This window comes from Oncorhynchus masou, chromosome 30 (assembly GCF_036934945.1).
Source record: "Oncorhynchus masou masou isolate Uvic2021 chromosome 30, UVic_Omas_1.1, whole genome shotgun sequence".
NCBI classification, from domain to species: domain Eukaryota; kingdom Metazoa; phylum Chordata; class Actinopteri; order Salmoniformes; family Salmonidae; genus Oncorhynchus; species Oncorhynchus masou.
The window spans coordinates 52870432-52891514 of NC_088241.1; the positions used below are offsets into that span (position 1 = coordinate 52870432).

Sequence of the window (21083 nt, forward strand, 5' to 3'; positions counted from 1 at the left end):
TATAGGGGTGTGTACAGTGCGTGTGAACAGTATAGGGGTGTGTACAGTGCGTGTGAACAGTATAGGGGTGTGTACAGTGCGTGTGAACAGTATAGGGGCGTGTACAGTGCGTGTGAACAGTATAGGGGCGTGTACAGTGCGTGTGAACAGTATAGGGGCGTGTACAGTGCGTGTGAACAGTATAGGGGCGTGTACAGTGCGTGTGAACAGTATAGGGGCGTGTACAGTGCGTGTGAACAGTATAGGGGCGTGTACAGTGCGTGTGAACAGTATAGGGGCGTGTACAGTGCGTGTGAACAGTATAGGGGCGTGTACAGTGCGTGTGAACAGTATAGGGGCGTGTACAGTGCGTGTGAACAGTATAGGGGCGTGTACAGTGCGTGTGAACAGTATAGGGGCGTGTACAGTGCGTGTGAACAGTATAGGGGCGTGTACAGTGCGTGTGAACAGTATAGGGGCGTGTACAGTGCGTGTGAACAGTATAGGGGCGTGTACAGTGCGTGTGAACAGTATAGGGGCGTGTACAGTGCGTGTGAACAGTATAGGGGCGTGTACAGTGCGTGTGAACAGTATAGGGGCGTGTACAGTGCGTGTGAACAGTATAGGGGCGTGTACAGTGCGTGTGAACAGTATAGGGGCGTGTACAGTGCGTGTGAACAGTATAGGGGCGTGTACAGTGCGTGTGAACAGTATAGGGGCGTGTACAGTGCGTGTGAACAGTATAGGGGCGTGTACAGTGCGTGTGAACAGTATAGGGGCGTGTACAGTGCGTGTGAACAGTATAGGGGCGTGTACAGTGCGTGTGAACAGTATAGGGGCGTGTACAGTGCGTGTGAACAGTATAGGGGCGTGTACAGTGCGTGTGAACAGTATAGGGGCGTGTACAGTGCGTGTGAACAGTATAGGGGCGTGTACAGTGCGTGTGAACAGTATAGGGGCGTGTACAGTGCGTGTGAACAGTATAGGGGCGTGTACAGTGCGTGTGAACAGTATAGGGGCGTGTACAGTGCGTGTGAACAGTATAGGGGCGTGTACAGTGCGTGTGAACAGTATAGGGGCGTGTACAGTGCGTGTGAACAGTATAGGGGCGTGTACAGTGCGTGTGAACAGTATAGGGGCGTGTACAGTGCGTGTGAACAGTATAGGGGCGTGTACAGTGCGTGTGAACAGTATAGGGGCGTGTACAGTGCGTGTGAACAGTATAGGGGCGTGTACAGTGCGTGTGAACAGTATAGGGGCGTGTACAGTGCGTGTGAACAGTATAGGGGCGTGTACAGTGCGTGTGAACAGTATAGGGGCGTGTACAGTGCGTGTGAACAGTATAGGGGCGTGTACAGTGCGTGTGAACAGTATAGGGGCGTGTACAGTGCGTGTGAACAGTATAGGGGCGTGTACAGTGCGTGTGAACAGTATAGGGGCGTGTACAGTGCGTGTGAACAGTATAGGGGCGTGTACAGTGCGTGTGAACAGTATAGGGGCGTGTACAGTGCGTGTGAACAGTATAGGGGCGTGTACAGTGCGTGTGAACAGTATAGGGGGCGTGTACAGTGCGTGTGAACAGTATAGGGGCGTGTACAGTGCGTGTGAACAGTATAGGGGCGTGTACAGTGCGTGTGAACAGTATAGGGGCGTGTACAGTGCGTGTGAACAGTATAGGGGCGTGTACAGTGCGTGTGAACAGTATAGGGGCGTGTACAGTGCGTGTGAACAGTATAGGGGCGTGTACAGTGCGTGTGAACAGTATAGGGGCGTGTACAGTGCGTGTGAACAGTATAGGGCGTGTACAGTGCGTGTGAACAGTATAGGGGCGTGTACAGTGCGTGTGAACAGTATAGGGGCGTGTACAGCGCGTGTGAACAGTATAGGGGCGTGTACAGCGCGTGTGAACAGTATAGGGGCGTGTACAGCGCGTGTGAACAGTATAGGGGCGTGTACAGCGCGTGTGAACAGTATAGGGGCGTGTACAGCGCGTGTGAACAGTATAGGGGCGTGTACAGCGCGTGTGAACAGTATAGGGGCGTGTACAGCGCGTGTGAACAGTATAGGGCGTGTACAGCGCGTGTGAACAGTATAGGGGCGTGTACAGCGCGTGTGAACAGTATAGGGGCGTGTACAGCGCGTGTGAACAGTATAGGGGCGTGTACAGTGTACGGGTGTGTACGGTATTGTGAACAGTGTACGGGTGTGTACGGTATGTGTGAACAGTGTACGGGTGTGTACGGTATGTGTGAACAGTGTACGGGTGTGTACGGTATGTGTGAACAGTGTACGGGTGTGTACGGTATGTGTGAACAGTGTACGGGTGTGTACGGTATGTGTGAACAGTATGTATTTGTGTGTGTACGGTATGTGTGAACAGTATGTGTGTGTGAACAGTATGCGGGTGTGTACAGTATGTGTGAACAGTATATGTGTGTGTGAACGGTATGCGGGTGTGTACAGTATGTGTGAACGGTATGCGGGTGTGTACAGTATGTGTGTACGGTATGCGGGTGTGTACAGTATGTGTACAGTATGCGGGTGTGTACAGTATGCGTGTACAGTATGCGGGTGTGTACAGTATGCATGTGTACAGTATGTGTGAACGGCATAGGGGTGTGTACAGTATGTGTGAACGGCATACGGGTGTGTACAGTATGTGTGTACAGTATGCGGGTGTGTACAGTATGTGTGACCGGTATACGGGTGTGTACAGTATGTGGGTGTATACAGTATGTGTGAACAGTGTAGGTGTGTGTACGGTATGTGTGAAAAGTGTGTACAGTGGGGTAAAAAGTATTTAGTCAGCTACCAATTGTGGACGTTCTCCCACTTAAAAAGATGAGAGAGGCCTGTAATTTTCGTCATAGGTACACTTCAACTATGACAGACAAAGTGAGGAAAAAAAATCCAGAAAATCACATTGTAGGATTTTTAAGGAATTTATTTGCAGATTATGGTGGAAAATAAGTATTTGGTCACCTACAAACAAGCAAGATTTCTGGCTCTCATAGACCTGTAACTACTTCTTTAAGTGGCTCCTCTGTCCTCCACTCGTTATCTGTATTAATGGCACCTATTTGAACTTGTTATCAGTATAAAAGACACCTGTCCACAACCTCAAACAGTCACACTCCAAACTCCACTATGGCCAAGACCAAAGAGCTGTCAAAGGACACCAGAAACAAAATTGTAGACCTGCATCAGGCTGGGAAGACTGAATCTGCAATAGGTAAGCAACTTGGTTTGAAGAAATCAACTGTGGGAGCAATTATTAGGAAATGGAAGACATACAAGACCACTGATAATCTCCCTCGATCTGGGACTCCACGCAAGATCTCACCTCCTGGGGTCAAAATAAAGTAACAAAGCCTACCATCAGTAACACACTACGCCGCCAGGGACTCAAATCCTGCAGTGCCAGACTGCAGTGCCAGACGTGTCCCCCTGCTTAAACCAGTACATGTCCAGGCCCGTCTGAAGTTTGCTAGAGATCATTTGGATGATCCAGAAGAAGATTGGGAGAATGTCATATGGTCAGATGAAACCAAAATAGAACTTTTTGGTAAAAACTCAACTCGTAGTGTTTGGATGACAAAGAATGCTGAGTTGCATCCAAAGAACACCATACCTACTGCGAAGCATGGGGATGGAAACATCATGCTTTGGGGCTGATTTTCTGCAAAGGGACCAGGACGACTGATCCGTGTAAAGGAAAGAATGAATGGGGCCATGTATCGTGAGATTTTGAGTGAAAACCTTCTTCCATCAGCAAGGGCGTTGAAGATGAAATGTGGCTGGGTATTTCAGCATGACAATGATCCCAAACACCCCCCGGGCAACGAAGGAGTGGCTTCGTAAGAAGCATTTCAAGGTCCTGGAGTGGCCTAGCCAGTCTCCAGATCTCAAACCGATAGAAAATCTTTGGAGGGAGTTGAAAGTCCGTGTTGCCCAGCAACAGCCCCAAAACATCACTGCTCTAGAGGAGATCTGCTTGGAAGAATGGGCCAAAATACCAGCAACAGTGTGTGAAAACCTTGTGAAGACTTACAGAAAACGTTTGACCTCTGTCATTGCCAACAAAGTGTATATAACAAAGTATTGAGATAAACTTTTGTTATTGACCAAATACTTATTTTCCACCATAATTTCCAAATAAATTCATTAAAAATCCTACGTGATTTTCTGGATTTTTTTTCTTCTCATTTTGTCTGTCATAGTTGAAGTGCACCTATGACGAAAATTACAAGCCTCATCTTTTTAAATGGGGGATACTTTTTTGCCCCACTGTATGTGTGTGTACAGTATGTGTGAACAGTTTACGGGTGTGTACAGTATGTGTGAACAGTATACGGGTGTGTGCAGTGTGTGAACAGTGTGTGTACAGTATGTGTGTGTACAGTATTTGTGAACAGTATATGTGTGTGTACAATATGTGTGTACAGTATGTGTGTGTGTGTGTACAGTATGTGTGTGTACAGTATGTGTGAACAGTATATATGTGTGTGTACAGTATTTGTGTACAGTATATGTGTGTGTACAGTATTTGTGAACAGTATATTTGTGTGTACAGTATGTGTGTACAGTATGTGTGTGTGTGTGTGTGTGTGTGTACAGTATGTGTGAACATAATATATATGTGTGTGTACAGTATGTCTGAACAGTATGTGTATTTGTGTACAGTATGTGTGTGTGTGTGTACAGTATGTGTGTACAGTATGTGTGAACAGTATGTGTGTGTGTGTACAGTGTGTGTGAACAGTATATTTGTGTGTAATGCACCACTAGGCCAAGGGATGGTGGTGTGTTGTCTTAGATCAGATTGATGTTGTGGGATTGTGTTTGACTCACATTCCGCCTGCTTGTGCTGGGAACGACACGCGTCTTCACACTCCATTACAAATAAGAGAGAAGGGTTTGCAGGACGTACACACGCACACACACACTGGATAATTCTGTCAAATATGTCCACAGTTTTAGAAAGTGGAACCACATTAAGTAGCGTTTTTTTTTTTGAACATGAGAAGGTGTGGTACTTCTCTGAAAAGCCTATTACAAAACGGTATATTTCTTCTCTTTTTATCTCCCTCTGTCTCTCTCTCGTTACCCAGCCATAGAGGTGCGGTTCTTGGGAGCTGGTATTACTGGTATTAGCGTGTGTTAATCTCCAGTTAAATCAGCTGAGAGGACTCCGGTGAACCAGTGGCTCTAACTGGTCTGCCTGCTGTCAGTACTGAGGGAGTTAACCCACCAGCTGATCTGTATTAGGAGTTAATCTACTTTTGTCAAATTTTAACTCTGTACCTTAACAGTTAGCTGGATTAATGACATTAGTCTAGTTTAACACTGATCGCTAAAGGTGGGCTGGGTCTGAGTTTAACACAAGGATCAGTCAGATTTCACTTCCTGGATTCATCTGAGTATTAGAATAAGAAAGCTAAGAAGGATAGGACAATGATTCTCTAGCAGCTGAATCACCCACCAGTTCTACTCTTTACTACTATTGCGCACTTGTTTTCAGTGATCAACACCAAACGGGACAGAAAAAGATTTACACCCAACACCAAACAATAATAGGGGTGACAGGTAGCCTAGTGGTTAGAGCGTTGGGCCAGTAACAGAAAGGTTGCTGGATCGAATCTCCTAGCTGGACAAGGTAAAAATGTGTCTTTCTGCCCCTGAACAAGGCAGTTAACCCACTGTTCCCCAGCAGGCCATCATTGTAAATAAAAATGTGTTCTTAACTGACTTGCCTAGTTAAATAAAAGTTACATTTATATTAAATATATAATAATAATAATTGTGTTCAATGAGAATTATGTAGACATTGTTTCTAGAAAGGACATTTCAGCTCTAGCTTCTGTGGCTGATAGTTTACAATACCACAGGACCTATCTGTAGAGAAGGGCCCATTCACTCCCACCTCAGATAGCATGGCCCTTATTTAAACTAGGAGTGTACAGTACTGGGTCTGTTAGTGGCCAAAAGAGTGTGTGCGTGTGGATGCACATTATGACTCATGATATATATTTTTTTGCCTTTTGATCTTTGTCTATCATATCCAATTTGATGTTTTTGTATTGCTGTGGATGTAGGTTGAAGAAGCTAAAGGGGTTGAAAACACACAAGACACTGAGATAGAGCTTTTGAGACAACAACTGACGGACCTCCAGGAGGACCTGAGTGAAACCACGTCCAGGACTCAGGGCCAGGAGGAGAAGGCGGCCATCTTTAAACAGAAGTACTGCGTTGCCATGGAGAAAGTGCAGCAGCTCCAGGGACACATAGAGTGTGTGGAGGAGGAGCTCAGATACACACAACAACAGGTAGTCTAAGCCAGTTTCTAGCATTGGACCACTCACTTTCAAAATGCAAGTTTTACTCCAAGGACCAATGTCAACCTGTTCTACTTGGTTTTGATTGACAGCTGACTGAATCCAAGGCAGTGGTAGACAGGGTTAAGGCGGAGCTTACAGAGCTGGAAGGGCGCTACGAAGAAAAACTTGACCAATGGGAGCGCTCGGAGGAAGCCCTGGACCAACTGACTGACGAGCTGCAGGCCAATCAGATGGCTCTGAGGGAGGGGCGGGAGAGAGTGGAACAGTGTGAAGGAACCATACAACATCTACAGCAAGAGATGGACACACAGAAAACTCAGGTGTGTCAGTGTTATGGCTGACACTAGACTTATATAGAGAGTGGAAAGGAATAAATATCTACTGTATGTAGATATATCATCCCCATATGTATTTCATACTACATCTTTATAACAATTTTCCTTTTCTTGAAAATTGTGGGCTATTTTGCCCTGCATTGTCTAATATCCTAACCTGAAGTAAGGACAATGCTAGCTACAATAATACATATGCCTAGTTTCATATTTATTTTAATTTGTGAGTCTCTTCGAGAAAATTGTCTGCAGTATGCCAAGTTAAATAAAAGTAATCTGAGTGACCTTTTTCATAATTGTAGCAACTATAATGATCGTTCTGTTCATGAGTTATGGGTGCAAGTTCAGTGAAATTATATTATATTGATAGCAATCCTGAGCAAAACAGAAATGACAGTGGAGGACTGTGTGTGTGTGTGTGTGTGTGTGTGTGTGTGTGTGTGTGTGTGTGTGTGTGCCTCTGTTTGAGGATATTTACTGAGTCTGTCTACAAATGAATAATCTTTATTACGGGAAAATGTAATTTGGTTCAACTCGGCTGACAAGGTCAACACGGCGGAATGTCATTCTAATCAAATCAAATTGAATCTGTGCGTTATAAAAGAGTTAGCTGTTTGAAGAATGTCTGTATTTGATACTTTATTACATTGTGTAATGAGTTAGATGTGAGTGGGTTCTGTTGAGGAGAGGATCTCTTCTGTAGTTGGTGTTTCAGTAATTCTCTACCACCTGTCTGTCTGTCTGTCTGTCTGTCTGTCTGTCTGTCTGTCTGTCTGTCTGTCTGTCTGTCTGTCTGCCTGAGTCACTGTCTGTGTCCCTACATGTCTGCCTGTCTGAGTCACTGTCTGTGTCCCTACATGTCTGCCTGTCTGTCTGTCAATTGAGTATCTTTCTATGATAGAGTCTATGATAGAGGTAAGTTGAGGTGTAGCTCCAGGTCATGTCCATTAGTAACAGACTGTCCTCTCCCCACAGATACTAAAGTATGAGAGTTCTCTGAAGTCCTACCAACAGAATTACTCCTACTCTGATGAGCAGTATTGTGCCTTACAAAGACAGAGACTACAACTGCAGAAGGTAGTAGCCTACATGAATAAAAACATTTGGCAGGACCCCCCTCCACCACACACATACACACACAAAGAAGTAGAAGCAAATATGTTGAATGAGCAACTGATGAGCATGGTGAGCCTCCAAGTTTGACAAAATTATCTTCTATGTTTTAGTCTAATACTGCTATTTACTTATGTTTGTAGCTCTTTGTAAGTAGTTAAGCCTCAATGTCCTCTCCAAGTTTTGCTGTAATTTAGCCCGGAAGGATTTGAGAAACGTTATTAGATGAAGATAGGCATATGACATTAGTCTACCTCTCGTATTGCGCTGCGCAGAAAATCAGAGATTGGAGAAGTGTTTAATATCACCCGTACCACATCCTTATGATATATTCAGTGTGTGTGTGTATGTGTGTATATATATTTAAGCAGTAAGGCCAGAGGAGGTGTGGTATATGGCCAATATATCACGGCTAAGGATTGTTCTTATGCTCGACGCAACACGGAGTGCCTGGACACAGCCCTTAGTCGTGGTATATTGGCCATATACCACAAACCCCAGAGGTGCCTTATTGCTGTTATAAACTGGTTACCGACGTAATTAGAGCAGTAAAACTGAATGTTGTTGTACTCGTGGTGTACGGTCTCAGCCAATCAGCATTCAGGGCTCGAACCACCCAGTTTATAGTGTGTGTGTGTATATATATATATATATATATATATATTTGTTTGTGTGTGTGTATACAGTGGGGAGAACAAGTATTTGATACACTGCTGATTTTGCAGGTTTTCCTAGGTCTGTAATTTTTATCATAGGTACAATTCAACTGTGAGAGACGAAATCTAAAACAAAAATCCAGAAAATTGCATTGTATGATTTTTAAGTAATTAATTTTAATTTTATTGCATGACATAAGTATTTGATCACCTACCAATCAGTAAGAATTCTGGCTCTCACAGACCTGTTAGTTTTTCTTTAAGAAGCCCCCTGTTCTCCACTCATTATCTATATTAACTGCACCTGTTTGAACTCGTTACCTGTATAAAAGACACCTGTCCACACACTCAATCAAACAGACTCCAACCTCTCCAAAATGGCCAAGACCAGAGAGCTGTGTAAGGACATCAGGGATAAAATTGTAGACCTGCACAAGGCTGGGATGGGCTACAGGACAATAGGCAAGCAGCTTGGTGAGAAGGCAACAACTGTCGGCGCAGTTATTAGAAAATGGAAGAAGTTCAAGATGATGGTCAATCACCCTCGGTCTGGGGCTCCATGCAAGATCTCACCTCGTGGGGCATCAATGATCATGAGGAAGGTGAGGGATCAGCCCAGAACTACACGGCAGGACCTGGTCAATGACCTGAAGAGAGCTGGGACCACAGAATCAAAGAGAACCATTAGTAACACACTACGCCGTCATGGATTAAAATCCTGCAGCGCACGCAAGGCCCCCCTGCTCAAGCCAGCTCATGTCCAGGCCCCTCTGAAGTTTGCCAATGACCATCTGGATGATCCAGAGGAGGAATGGGAGAAGGTCATGTGGTCTGAGGAGACAAAAATAGAGCTTTTTGGTCTAAACTCCACTTGCCGTGTTTGGAGGAAGAAGAAGGATGAGTACAACCCCAAGAACACCATCCCAACCGTGAAGCATGGAGGTGGAAACATCATTATTTTGGGATGCTTTTCTGCAAAGGGGAGAGGACGACTGCACCGTATTGGGGGGAGGATGGATGGGGCCATGTATCGCGAGATCTTGGCCAACAACCTCCTTCCCTCAGTAAGAGCATTGAAGATGGGTCGTGGCTGGGTCTTCCAGCATGACAACAACCCGAAACACACAGCCAGAGCAACTATAAGGAGTGGCTCCGTAAGAAGCATCTCAAGGTCCTGGAGTGGCCTAGCCAGTCTCCAGAACTGAACCCAATAGAAAATCTTTGGAGGGAGCTGAAAGTCCGTATTGCTCAGCGACAGCCCCGAAACCTGAAGGATCTGGAGAAGGTCTGTATGGAGGAGTGGGCCAAAATCCCTGCTGCAGTGTGTGCAAACCTGGTCAAGAACTACAGGAAACGTATGATCTCTGTAATTGCAAACAAAGGTTTCTGTACCAAATATTAAGTTCTGCTTTTCTGATGTGTCAAATTCTTATGTCATGCAATAAAATGCAAATTAATTACTTAAAAATCAATGTGATTTTCTGGATTTTTGTTTTAGATTCCATCTGTCACAGTTGATTTGTACCGATGATAAAAAATTACACACCTCTACATGCTTTGTAAGTAGGAAAACCTGCAAATATTTGTTCTCCCCACTATATATATATACACATACATACACAGTGCCTTCGGAAAGTATTCAGACCCCTTGACTTTTTGCACATTTGTTAGGTTTCAGGCTTATTCAAAAATTTATTAAATAGTTTTCCCTCATCAATCTACACACAATACCACATTGTGTGAAACCATGAAGGTGAAACTTTGCTCCAATCTGAGGTCCTGAACACTCTGGAGCAGGTTTTCATCAAGGATCTCTCTGTACTTTGCTCCATTCATCTTTTTCTCGATCCTGACTAGTCTCCCAGTCCACGCCACTGAAAAATATCCCCATTGCATGATGCTGCCACCACCATGCTTCACCATAGGGATGGTGCCAGGTTTTCTCCTGACGCTTGGCTTGAATACTTTCCGAAAGCACTGTATATGAGCTCAACATGACTTCAAGAGACAGGTTGGAATGTCTGACTGAAATATGGGACACATCCACTTTTTTTTCTAAATTAGTGGTGTTTGAATTTGATGATAAAATGGAGGACATAATTGTTTTGGTTGCGGGACTAAGGGCCAAAGTGCGTAACGGTCCCGCACAATCCAGGAGGTGGTCATCCTAACTGTACTGAAACTTAACAGTTAAACCAATGGGCATCAGTCGAGCAGAGCAGTTTTGGGAGCATATAGCAGTGTGGAGATATATGTCACCAGCAAGTTATTTTTCAGAATACCAGTACCACCATCCCTATAAATAATAATGTGTATTGACTTCTCAACAGCAATCCACAGAGCAGGTAGGGCGCTTGGCCAATTGCGAACAGGCCATGCTACAGATGAGGGCAGAGTATCTTCGCAGGGAGGAGGAACTAGAGAAGCAGAGCCAGGAGAAGGCGGGGCTAGAGAGAACCCTGCAATCTCTTCACCTGGACCTGGCCGCCTCCCACCGCAAACATCTGGTCACTCACACACAGCTGGAGCAGGAAGTGACACAGCTACAGGAGGAAGTGACACGCCTACAGGAGGAGCTGGTCGACACCCACGACACCTGTACACAGAGACAACAGGTCAGTTAGGATTAGGAAATGTTTAGGACACCTAGGCGCTTACCCTAACCCAGGGATCCCCAACAGGTTGATTGAAGAGTAGGCTTACCTAGTAGAAGTATATCATGAAGTATATAATTTGTATCTATTTGTTATCTGCAAACTCTACCATGAAATGAGCAGCAGCAGTACAGAACCATCAATAGACCAGCACATTCGATGGCACATTCCTCACTAGCTAGATGTGCAATTAAAGGGCCGGATGCTCAATTAAAGGGGAATTATACAAAAAATGGCCTTTTGATGTGATTTAACCATTGGCATGGTCTCAGAACAATCCAATTCCGTTGTTTCTGTATGAACAGTTGTAATTTTGAGCGTGAAAAAATTGTTTATGAACCATTATTTTACAAGGTATATTAATCGAAAACATAGTGCGCTACTTTCTCTTGTACACTAAGGACCTGGGGAAGAGTTGCAGGGGAGAAGAAAAGTATGTGCCTATTTGAAAGCTAGAAAATAATTAGTAGCTCACAACATTTTTCATTCAAGTAGCTCTCATACTAGAAAAGGTTGGTGACCCTTTCTGTAGCCCCTAGCTCCTACCCTATAGCCCCTTGTCCCTATCAGGGTCAGGAGATTTGAAGGAACTGGAAAAATGAGATTAGTAGGCTGGGGTTTCTCTCTCCATGACTGTAGGACGCAAAATAATCCTTTTCAGCCTAACAGACATGGCATATGAACCCAGATCTAAAAAATATATTCTCTCACACACACTTCTAACCCCTATCCTCCGATTGCCTGACAGAAACAAATTACCCTGCCATTAATTAAAGCTCCAAGTGGTGCCAGGCTCGGCTCAATTGACTCCAATTAACATGTGAAATGGACACTAAATTTTCAAATGAGGTTAAGTGGTGACGAGGGTGCGATAACGACTGGTGCCATGGCACTGTGCCAAGACAAAGCTGCCAGTCTCGGGCACTTGGGTGCCCTGTGTGTGGGTCTACCCCGTTAGCACAAACACATGACATGCGTGTCACACACCCCCAGCAGGCCACCTAATGACTTGTGAGGATAGCGTGTGTGTTGGGAGGATAGCGTGTGTGTTGTGAGGATAGCGTGTGTGTTGTGAGGATAGCGTGTGTGTTGGGAGGATAGCGTGTGTGTTGGGAGGATAGCGTGTGTGTTGTGAGGATAGCGTGTGTGTTGGGAGGATAGCGTGTGTGTTGGGAGGATAGCGTGTGTGTTGGGAGGATAGCGTGTGTGTTGGGAGGATAGCGTGTGTGTTGGGAGGATAGCGTGTGTGTGTTGGGAGGATAGCGTGTGTGTTGGGAGGATAGCGTGTGTGTGTTGGGAGGATAGCGTGTGTGTTGGGAGGATAGCGTGTGTGTTGGGAGGATAGCGTGTGTGTTGGGAGGATAGCGTCTGTGTTGGGAGGATAGCGTGTGTGTTGGGAGGATAGCGTGTGTGTTGGGAGGATAGCGTGTGTGTTGGGAGGATAGCGTGTGTGTTGGGAGGATAGCGTGTGTGTTGGGAGGATAGCGTGTGTGTTGGGAGGATAGCGTGTGTGTTGGGAGGATAGCGTGTGTGTGTTGGGAGGATAGCGTGTGTGTGTTGGGAGGATAGCGTGTGTGTGTTGGGAGGATAGCGTGTGTGTTGGGAGGATAGCGTGTGTGTTGGGAGGATAGCGTGTGTGTTGGGAGGATAGCGTGTGTGTTGGGAGGATAGCGTGTGTGTTGGGAGGATAGCGTGTGTGTTGGGAGGATAGCGTGTGTGTGTTGGGAGGATAGCGTGTGTGTGTTGGGAGGATAGCGTGTGTGTGTTGAGAGGATAGCGTGTGTGTGTTGGGAAGATAGCGTGTGTGTTGGGAGGATAGCGTGTGTGTTGGGAGGATAGCGTGTGTGTTGGGAGGATAGCGTGTGTGTGTTGGGAGGATAGCGTGTGTGTGTTGGGAGGATAGCGTGTGTGTGTTGGGAGGATAGCGTGTGTGTTGGGAGGATAGCGTGTGTGTTGGGAGGATAGCGTGTGTGTGTTGGGAGGATAGCGTGTGTGTGTTGAGAGGATAGCGTGTGTGTGTTGGGAAGATAGCGTGTGTGTTGGGAGGATAGCGTCAGTGTTGGGAGGATAGCGTGTGTGTTGGGAGGATAGCGTGTGTGTTGGGAGGATAGCGTGTGTGTTGGGAGGATAGCGTGTGTGTTGGGAGGATAGCGTGTGTGTGTTGGGAGGATAGCGTGTGTGTGTTGAGAGGATAGCGTGTGTGTGTTGGGAAGATAGCGTGTGTGTTGGGAGGATAGCGTGTGTGTTGGGAGGATAGCGTGTGTGTGTTGGGAGGATCGCGTGTGTGTGTTGGGAGGATCGCGTGTGTGTTGGGAGGATCGCGTGTGTGTTGGGAGGATCGCGTGTGTGTTGGGAGGATAGCGTGTGTGTTGGGAGGATAGCGTGTGTGTTGGGAGGATAGCGTGTGTGTTGGGAGGATAGCGTGTGTGTTGTGAGGATAGCGTGTGTGTTGGGAGGATAGCGTGTGTGTTGTGAGGATAGCGTGTGTGTTGGGAGGATTGCGTGTGTATTGGGAGGAAAGCGTGTGTGTTGGGTGGATAGCGTGTGTGTTGGGTGGATAGCGTGTGTGTTGGGTGGATAGCGTGTGTGTTGGGAGGATAGCGTGTGTGTTGGGAGGATAGCGCGTGTGTTGGGAGGATAGCGCGTGTGTTGGGAGGATAGCGCGTGTGTTGTGAGGATAGCGCGTGTGTTGGGAGGATTGCGCGTGTGTTGGGAGGATTGCGCGTGTGTTGGGAGGAAAGCGTGTGTGTTGGGTGGATAGCGTGTGTGTTGGGTGGATAGCGTGTGTGTTGGGAGGATAGCGTGTGTGTTGGGAGGATAGCGTGTGTGTTGTGAGGATAGCGTGTGTGTTGGGAGGATAGCGTGTGTGTTGTGAGGATAGCGTGTGTGTTGGGAGGATTGCGTGTGTATTGGGAGGAAAGCGTGTGTGTTGGGTGGATAGCGTGTGTGTTGGGTGGATAGCGTGTGTGTTGGGTGGATAGCGTGTGTGTTGGGAGGATAGCGCGTGTGTTGGGAGGATAGCGCGTGTGTTGGGAGGATAGCGCGTGTGTTGGGAGGATAGCGCGTGTGTTGTGAGGATAGCGCGTGTGTTGGGAGGATTGCGCGTGTGTTGGGAGGATTGCGCGTGTATTGGGAGGAAAGCGTGTGTGTTGGGTGGATAGCGTGTGTGTTGGGAGGATAGCGTGTGTGTTGAGAGGATAGCGTGTGTGTTGGGAGGATAGCGTGTGTGTTGGGTGGATAGCGTGTGTGTTGGGTGGATAGCGTGTGTGTTGGGAGGATAGCGCGTGTGTTGGGAGGATAGCGCGTGTGTTGGGAGGATAGCGCGTGTGTTGGGAGGATAGCGCGTGTGTTGTGAGGATAGCGCGTGTGTTGGGAGGATAGCGCGTGTGTTGGGAGGATAGCGCGTGTGTTGGGAGGATAGCGCGTGTGTTGGGAGGATAGCGCGTGTGTTGGGAGGATAGCGCGTGTGTTGGGAGGATAGCGTGTGTGTTGTGAGGATAGCGTGTGTGTTGGGAGGATTGCGTGTGTATTGGGAGGAAAGCGTGTGTGTTGGGTGGATAGCGTGTGTGTTGGTTGGATAGCGTGTGTGTTGGGAGGATAGCGTGTGTGTTGGGAGGATAGCGCGTGTGTTGGGAGGATAGCGCGTGTGTTGGGAGGATAGCGCGTGTGTGTTGGGAGGATAGCGCGTGTGTGTTGGGAGGATAGCGTGTGTGTTGGGAGGATAGCGTGTGTGTGTTGGGAGGATAGCGTGTGTGTGTTGGGAGGATAGCGTGTGTGTGTTGGGAGGATAGCGTGTGTGTGTTGGGAGGATAGTGTGTGTGTGTTGAGAGGATAGCGTGTGTGTGTTGGGAAGATAGCGTGTGTGTTGGGAAGATAGCGTGTGTGTTGGGAGGATAGCGTGTGTGTTGGGAGGATAGCGTGTGTGTTGGGAGGATAGCGTGTGTGTGTTGGGAGGATCGCGTGTGTGTTGGGAGGAAAGCGTGTGTGTTGGGAGGATAGCGTGTGTGTTGGGAGGATAGCGTGTGTGTTGGGAGGATAGCGTGTGTGTTGGGAGGATTGCTTGTGTATTGGGTGGAAAGCGTGTGTGTTGGGTGGATAGCGTGTGTGTTGGGTGGATAGCGTGTGTGTTGGGAGGATAGCGTGTGTGTTGCGAGGATAGCGCGTGTGTTGGGAGGATAGCGCATGTGTTGGGAGGATCACGTGTGTGTGTTGGGAGGATAGCGTGTGTGTTGTGAGGATAGCGTGTGTGTGTTGTGAGGATAGCGTGTGTGTTGTGATTGTCTTTTTCACGTCAGTTCACTCAGCCGTTGTCATGAAGGGACACTGTGTGCTCTAGCTTAGGGGTTCACAAACCGTTTTGCTTCATGACCCACAAATTGACGTGTGTTTTGAGTCGCAACCCACCATAGGGGTTGAGCGTTTAAAAACACATGCACACACCAAAGATTAAGTCAGAAATATAATCTTGGCAGCGGGCGAAAAATGTAGCAGTTTCAAAGCTAATCTCCTGTAATTGTATACATTCTGCCATGAACCTGAAAGCAACATTTTCAGTTTTTTAAGCTTATTTTATACAATTCTACGCATTTTGACATGGCTAATGATGTGTTATATTGCTGAAAGTCAATGTGTGCCTGATTGTCTTTCTTTTATCTTGTTGATTGTAAATTCTCAAAGATTATAGGCTATTACTTTAAAATATATAGCTCCATTATCTTTTCTACATACTTTATATCTGGTTTTAGTCGTTAAAGCTTACACTGAAAACGTTTTTTCTATCCCGATAATGTATAAAAATAAAATCATCTTTCTAATGTTGTCCCGTGACCCACCTGGACCCATGAACCGCGAGTGTGCCCCGACCAACAGTTTGGGAACCACTGCTGTAGCTGACGAGCCTGTGTAATGTAACGACACATGTAAATCTACATCTATTGTGTTAATGTACATCTGAAGTTTAATGGTGCCCTAGACATAGATGAGCTTTAGTTAACATGGGCCTGTATGTGTATGTGTGGACAGAGCTAGATGCTCCTTCAACATGGCTACAACACAGTAGAACAGTTAGGGAGTTGGTATTAGGGAGCAGCCAGTCTACAAAGGCAGGGCCATTGGATGTGATCCATGCACACAGAATGATTTTGATAATAATTCTGTATGGTATCATCTTTTATTACGTCAGTCTTTCTTTAGGGTTACTTAATAATCACCTCTGTTAATGACATAATGTTTGCGCACACTGTTGTAGAAATTCAAGTATACTGAGAGAGACTTGGATAGTTACGGCAGGGTAGCCTAGTGGTGAGAGCGAGTAATCGAAAGGTTGAATCCCCGAGCTGACAAGGTACAAATCTGTTGTTCTGCCCCTGAACAGGCAGTTAACCCACTGTTTCTAGGCCGTCATTGAAAATAAGAATTTGTTCTTAACTGACTTGCCTGGGTAATTAAAGGTACAATTAAAAATTAAAAAAAATATTCAAACAAAATCTTTATTTAACATCGATTCATTATTGCAATAATTAAGCTTTTCCACCACAACACACACACATACACACCTTGGGACCTTTTCGACTGTTTAGATAGTAACTAACAGTCACACACTCTTTCTCTGGCCAGACCATCCAGGGGCAGGATGTCTTGCTCCAGCAAGTTGAGGAGGACCTGAAGGAAACCAAGCTGCTCCTTCAGAGGAGAACCAAGGATCTGAAGGAGGAGAAAGTCTGGGTGCAGAGGCTCAGAAAGGAGGCGCAGGAGCAGAGAGAGGAGGAACACAGACTTGGTGAGGAGGCCAAGGAGATGCTAAAGAGGAAATGCAGGGAGCTGGAGGAAGAGAAAGAGGAGGTGAAGAGGAGAAGCAGGGAGCTGGAGGAAAAGAAAGAGGAGGTGAAGAGGAGAAGCAGGGAGCTGGAGGAAGAGAAAGAGGAGGTGAAGAGGAGAAGCAGGGAGCTGGAGGAAGAGAAAGAGGAGGTGAAGAGGAGAAGCAGGGAGCTGGAGGAAGAGAAAGAGGAGGTGAAGAGGAGAAGCAGGGAGCTGGAGGAAGAGAAAGAGGAGGTGAAGAGGAGAAGCAGGGAGCTGGAGGAAGAGAAAGAGGAGGTGAAGAGGAGAAGCAGGGAGCTGGAGGAAGAGAAAGAGGAGGTGAAGAGGAGAAGCAGGGAGCTGGAAGGGAAGAAAGAGGAGGTGAAGAAGAGATCTAAGGATTTGGAAGAGGAGGTGAAGAGGAGAAGCAGGGAGCTGGAGGAAGAGAAAGAGGAGGTGAAGAGGAGAAGCAGGGAGCTTGAGGAAGAGAAAGAGGAGGTGAAGAGGAGAACCAGGGAGCTGGAAGAGGAGAAAGAGGAGGTGAAGAAGAGATCTAAGGAGTTGGAAGAGGAGGTGAAGAGGAGAAGCAGGGAGCTGGAGGAAGAGAAAGAGGATGTGAAGAGAAGAACCAGGGAGCTTGAGGAAGATAAAGAGGAAGCGCAGACACTCAAAGAGGCCCTGTTGGAACTACGCAGGAGTCACAGACAGACAGGTACTAATCAATCAACATATTTTTATTGTCTTAGTTGAAACGCACACCTTTTGTCTGCGAAAGAGAGAGAGAGAGTTACGTTATTGCATGTACAGTAATATACATCACCAAGGCCTGTTTGACTGAAACTGGCCCTGAATGTGTCACGAGCAGAAATAAGCCACGTCAGACTGCAGAGGAGTCGGTCTATGATTGGCTGACTGTGAGATGATCATCAGACAGGTAGGCGGAGTCTGGAGGAAAGAATGATCCATCACATTCTGTTTCTAGAACCCTCGCAACCGTGGAAACACTTCGATGTAAATAACATTTAATATGAGGGTTCCGGGGGAAAGAGCGATCGCAAGGGATGATGGAGGAGAGGAGAGTCTGATAGGAGAGGACAAGACAGCTGGTGATACATATAGATAGGAAAGCCTTATATACTGAAGCTTTCTCCAGCGCAGAGATAATAAGGCCTTTCCTGTCATTGTCACCATCCTGCTTTAGAGTACATCTCAATAATTCATTCACTTTTTCCAAAATAGCATGTTTCCAATGGCATACCTCACTGATCAATAAATCAATGTTACATACTGTAAGTGTTACTAAAGTTGGGCAAAAATGCATATCAGGATAAATTGCCTGAATTGATCCGATAATGATAAATAGAATGATAAGTGTATAACATGTATGTGCACCACAGTTTTTTTAAATGATCCAGTAAACTACTGCTACTAGTTTGATGGTTGTAGCCATCAATTATCCCATTAAGAGATGAATGAAGAACCCTACTACTTGAACCCTATTCATCTCTTAAAGGCCTTAACAATCCCCCATATTTCATTTTAAACACATTTCTTTAGCACAGGCTACTTATTGTACTTGAACGATATCGGCAAAATGCCTGTGGTAAATGATCAGTATGGTCGGTGTGGATCATTTTGGGTTCATCGTCCCAGCTCTAAGTACTACTCAGTGTGTCTTTTAGTAAAGGCTTTATTCAATTCAATTCAAGGGGCTTTATTGGCATGGGTAACATGTGTTAACATTGCCAAAGCAAGTAAGGTAGATAATATATAAAGTGAAATAAACAATAAAAATGAACAGTAGACATCACACATACAGAAGTTTCAAAACAATAAAGACATTACAAATGTCATATTATATATATATATACAGTGTTTTTACAATGTACAAATGGTAAAGGACACAAGATAAAATAAATAAGCATAGATATGGGTTGTATTTACAATGGTAAGTGTTCTTCACTGGTTGCCCTTTTCTCGTGGCAACAGGTCACAAATCTTGCTGCTCTGATGGCACACTGTGGAATTTCACCCAGTAGATATGGGCGTTTTCCAAAATTGGATTTGTTTTCGAATTCTTTGTGGATCTGTGTAATCTGAGGGAAATATGTCTCTCTAATATGGTCATACATTGGGCAGGAAGTTAGGAAGTGCAGCTCAGTTTCCACCTCATTTTGTGGGCAGTGAGCACATAGCCTGTCTTCTCTTGAGAGCCATGTCTGCCTACGGCGGCCTTTCTCAATAGCAAGGCTATGCTTGCTGAGTCTGTACATAGTCAAAGCTTTCCTTAATTTTGGGTCAGTCACAGTGGTCAGGTATTCTGCCGCTGTGTACTCTCTGTGTAGGGCCAAATAGCATTCTAGTTTGCTCTGGTTTTTGTTAATTCTTTCCAATGTGTCAAGTAATTATCTTTTTGTTTTCTCATGATTTGGTTGGGTCTAATTGTGATGCTGTCATGGGGCTCTGTAGGGTGTGTTTGTGAACAGAGGCCCAGGACCAGCTTGCTTAGGGGACTCTTCTCCAGGTTCATCTCTCTGTAGGTGATGGCTTTGTTGTGGAAGGTTTGGGAATCGCTTCCTTTTAGGTGGTTAGAGAATTCAACAGCTCTTTTCTGGATTTTGATAATTAGTGGGTATCGGCCTAATTCTGCTCTGCATGCATTATTTGGTGTTCTACGTTGTACACGGAGGATATTTTTGCAGAATTCTGCGTGTAGAGTCTCAATTTGGTGTTTGTCCCATTTTGTGAAGTCTTGGTTGGTGAGCGGACCCCAGACCTCACAACCATAAAGGGCAATGGGCTCTATGACTGATTCAAGTATTTTTAGCCAAATCCTAATTGGTATGTTGAAATTTATGTTCCTTTTGATGGCATAGAATGCCCTTCTTGCCTTGTCTCTCAGATCGTTCACAGCTTTGTGGAAGTTACCTGTGGCGCTGATCTTTAGGCCAAGGTATGTATAGTTTTTTGTGTGCTCTAGATGGAATTTTCATTTGTGGTCCTGGTGACTGGACCTTTTTTGGAACACCATTATTTTGGTCTTACTGAGATTTACTGTCAGGGCCCAGGTCTGCTTTATCATGGGCAGAATATGGTGTGTGTATATACTGATGTTGATACAATTAAAACCGCTTATGAATTATGTTCCACATTTAGAGAACAAACCAATTAACTGTTTTTACCGTGTGTGTGTGTGTGTGTGTGTGTGTGTGTGTGTGTGTGTGTGTGTGTGTGTGTGTGTGTGTGTGTGTGTGTGTGTGTGTGTGTGTGTGTGTGTATATATCTCTCTTTTCCACTTTTAAACACTGATACCTCATCATGTTGATATGGAGAATATTTTTTATTTACATCCTTCATGAAATATTCACACACAGAAACAAGCATGGTTTAGCTGTAGAGTGGTGCCTCTGCAGCAACTCAGATCCACTGGTTGTATATACTGTACAGTACAAGATGTAAATAGGATGTTTATTTACATCCTACATCCTATTTACATCCTGTACTGTACAGTATATACAACCAGTGGATCTGAGTTGCTGCAGAGGCACCATTCTATTCCCTGTCTTTAACACTCATTTGGAGTTTAAAGATGATGAAATGACCAGCGTATATTTCTGGTTTAGACCCTGGAGAGAGACATAGCAGCCCTCAAATCCACCTCCACTCACACACACACACCCGTTACAGTACCTTCAGAAAGTATTCAAACCCCTTGACTTTTTCCACATTTTGTTGTGTTACAGATTAAATTGAGATTTATTGTCACTGGCCTACACACAATACTCCATAATGTCAAAGTGGAATTATGTTGTTAGAACATTTGACCAATTAAAAGAAAAAAAAGTAAATGAAAAGCTAAAATGTCTTGAGTCAATAAGTATTCAACCCCTTTGTTATGGGGTTGAATAACAAAAGGTTTGTGCTTAACAAGTCACCTAATAAGTTTCATGGACTCACTTTGTGTGCAGTGATAGTTGAATGAATACCCTTGTAGCCCACACATACAGATAATTGTAAGGTTCCTCAGTCGAGCAGTGAATTTCAAATACAGATTCAACCACAAAGACCAGGAAAGTTTCCAATGCTTCACAAAGAAGGGTAGAAGGATAAAAAAGGATAGAAGGATAGAAAAACAGGCATTGAATATCCCTTTCAGCATGGTGAAGATAATTAATGACACTTTAGATGGTGTATGAACACACCCAGTCACTACAA

General features: G+C 45.4%; 1 protein-coding gene across 2 annotated transcripts in view; it reads left to right on the plus strand.

Annotated features, from left to right (window-relative positions):
• LOC135522745 (trichohyalin-like) overlaps window positions 1-21083 on the plus strand; it is a 152645-nt gene that overhangs the window by 78244 nt on the left and 53318 nt on the right. For both annotated transcript variants that reach the window (XM_064949291.1, XM_064949292.1), the window contains 5 exons: window positions 6075-6305; window positions 6407-6637; window positions 7625-7726; window positions 10749-11033; window positions 16689-17580. In XM_064949291.1, coding sequence (XP_064805363.1) covers window positions 6075-6305; window positions 6407-6637; window positions 7625-7726; window positions 10749-11033; window positions 16689-17580 — 1741 coding nt within the window. The remainder of the gene's footprint in view (window positions 1-6074; window positions 6306-6406; window positions 6638-7624; window positions 7727-10748; window positions 11034-16688; window positions 17581-21083) is intronic.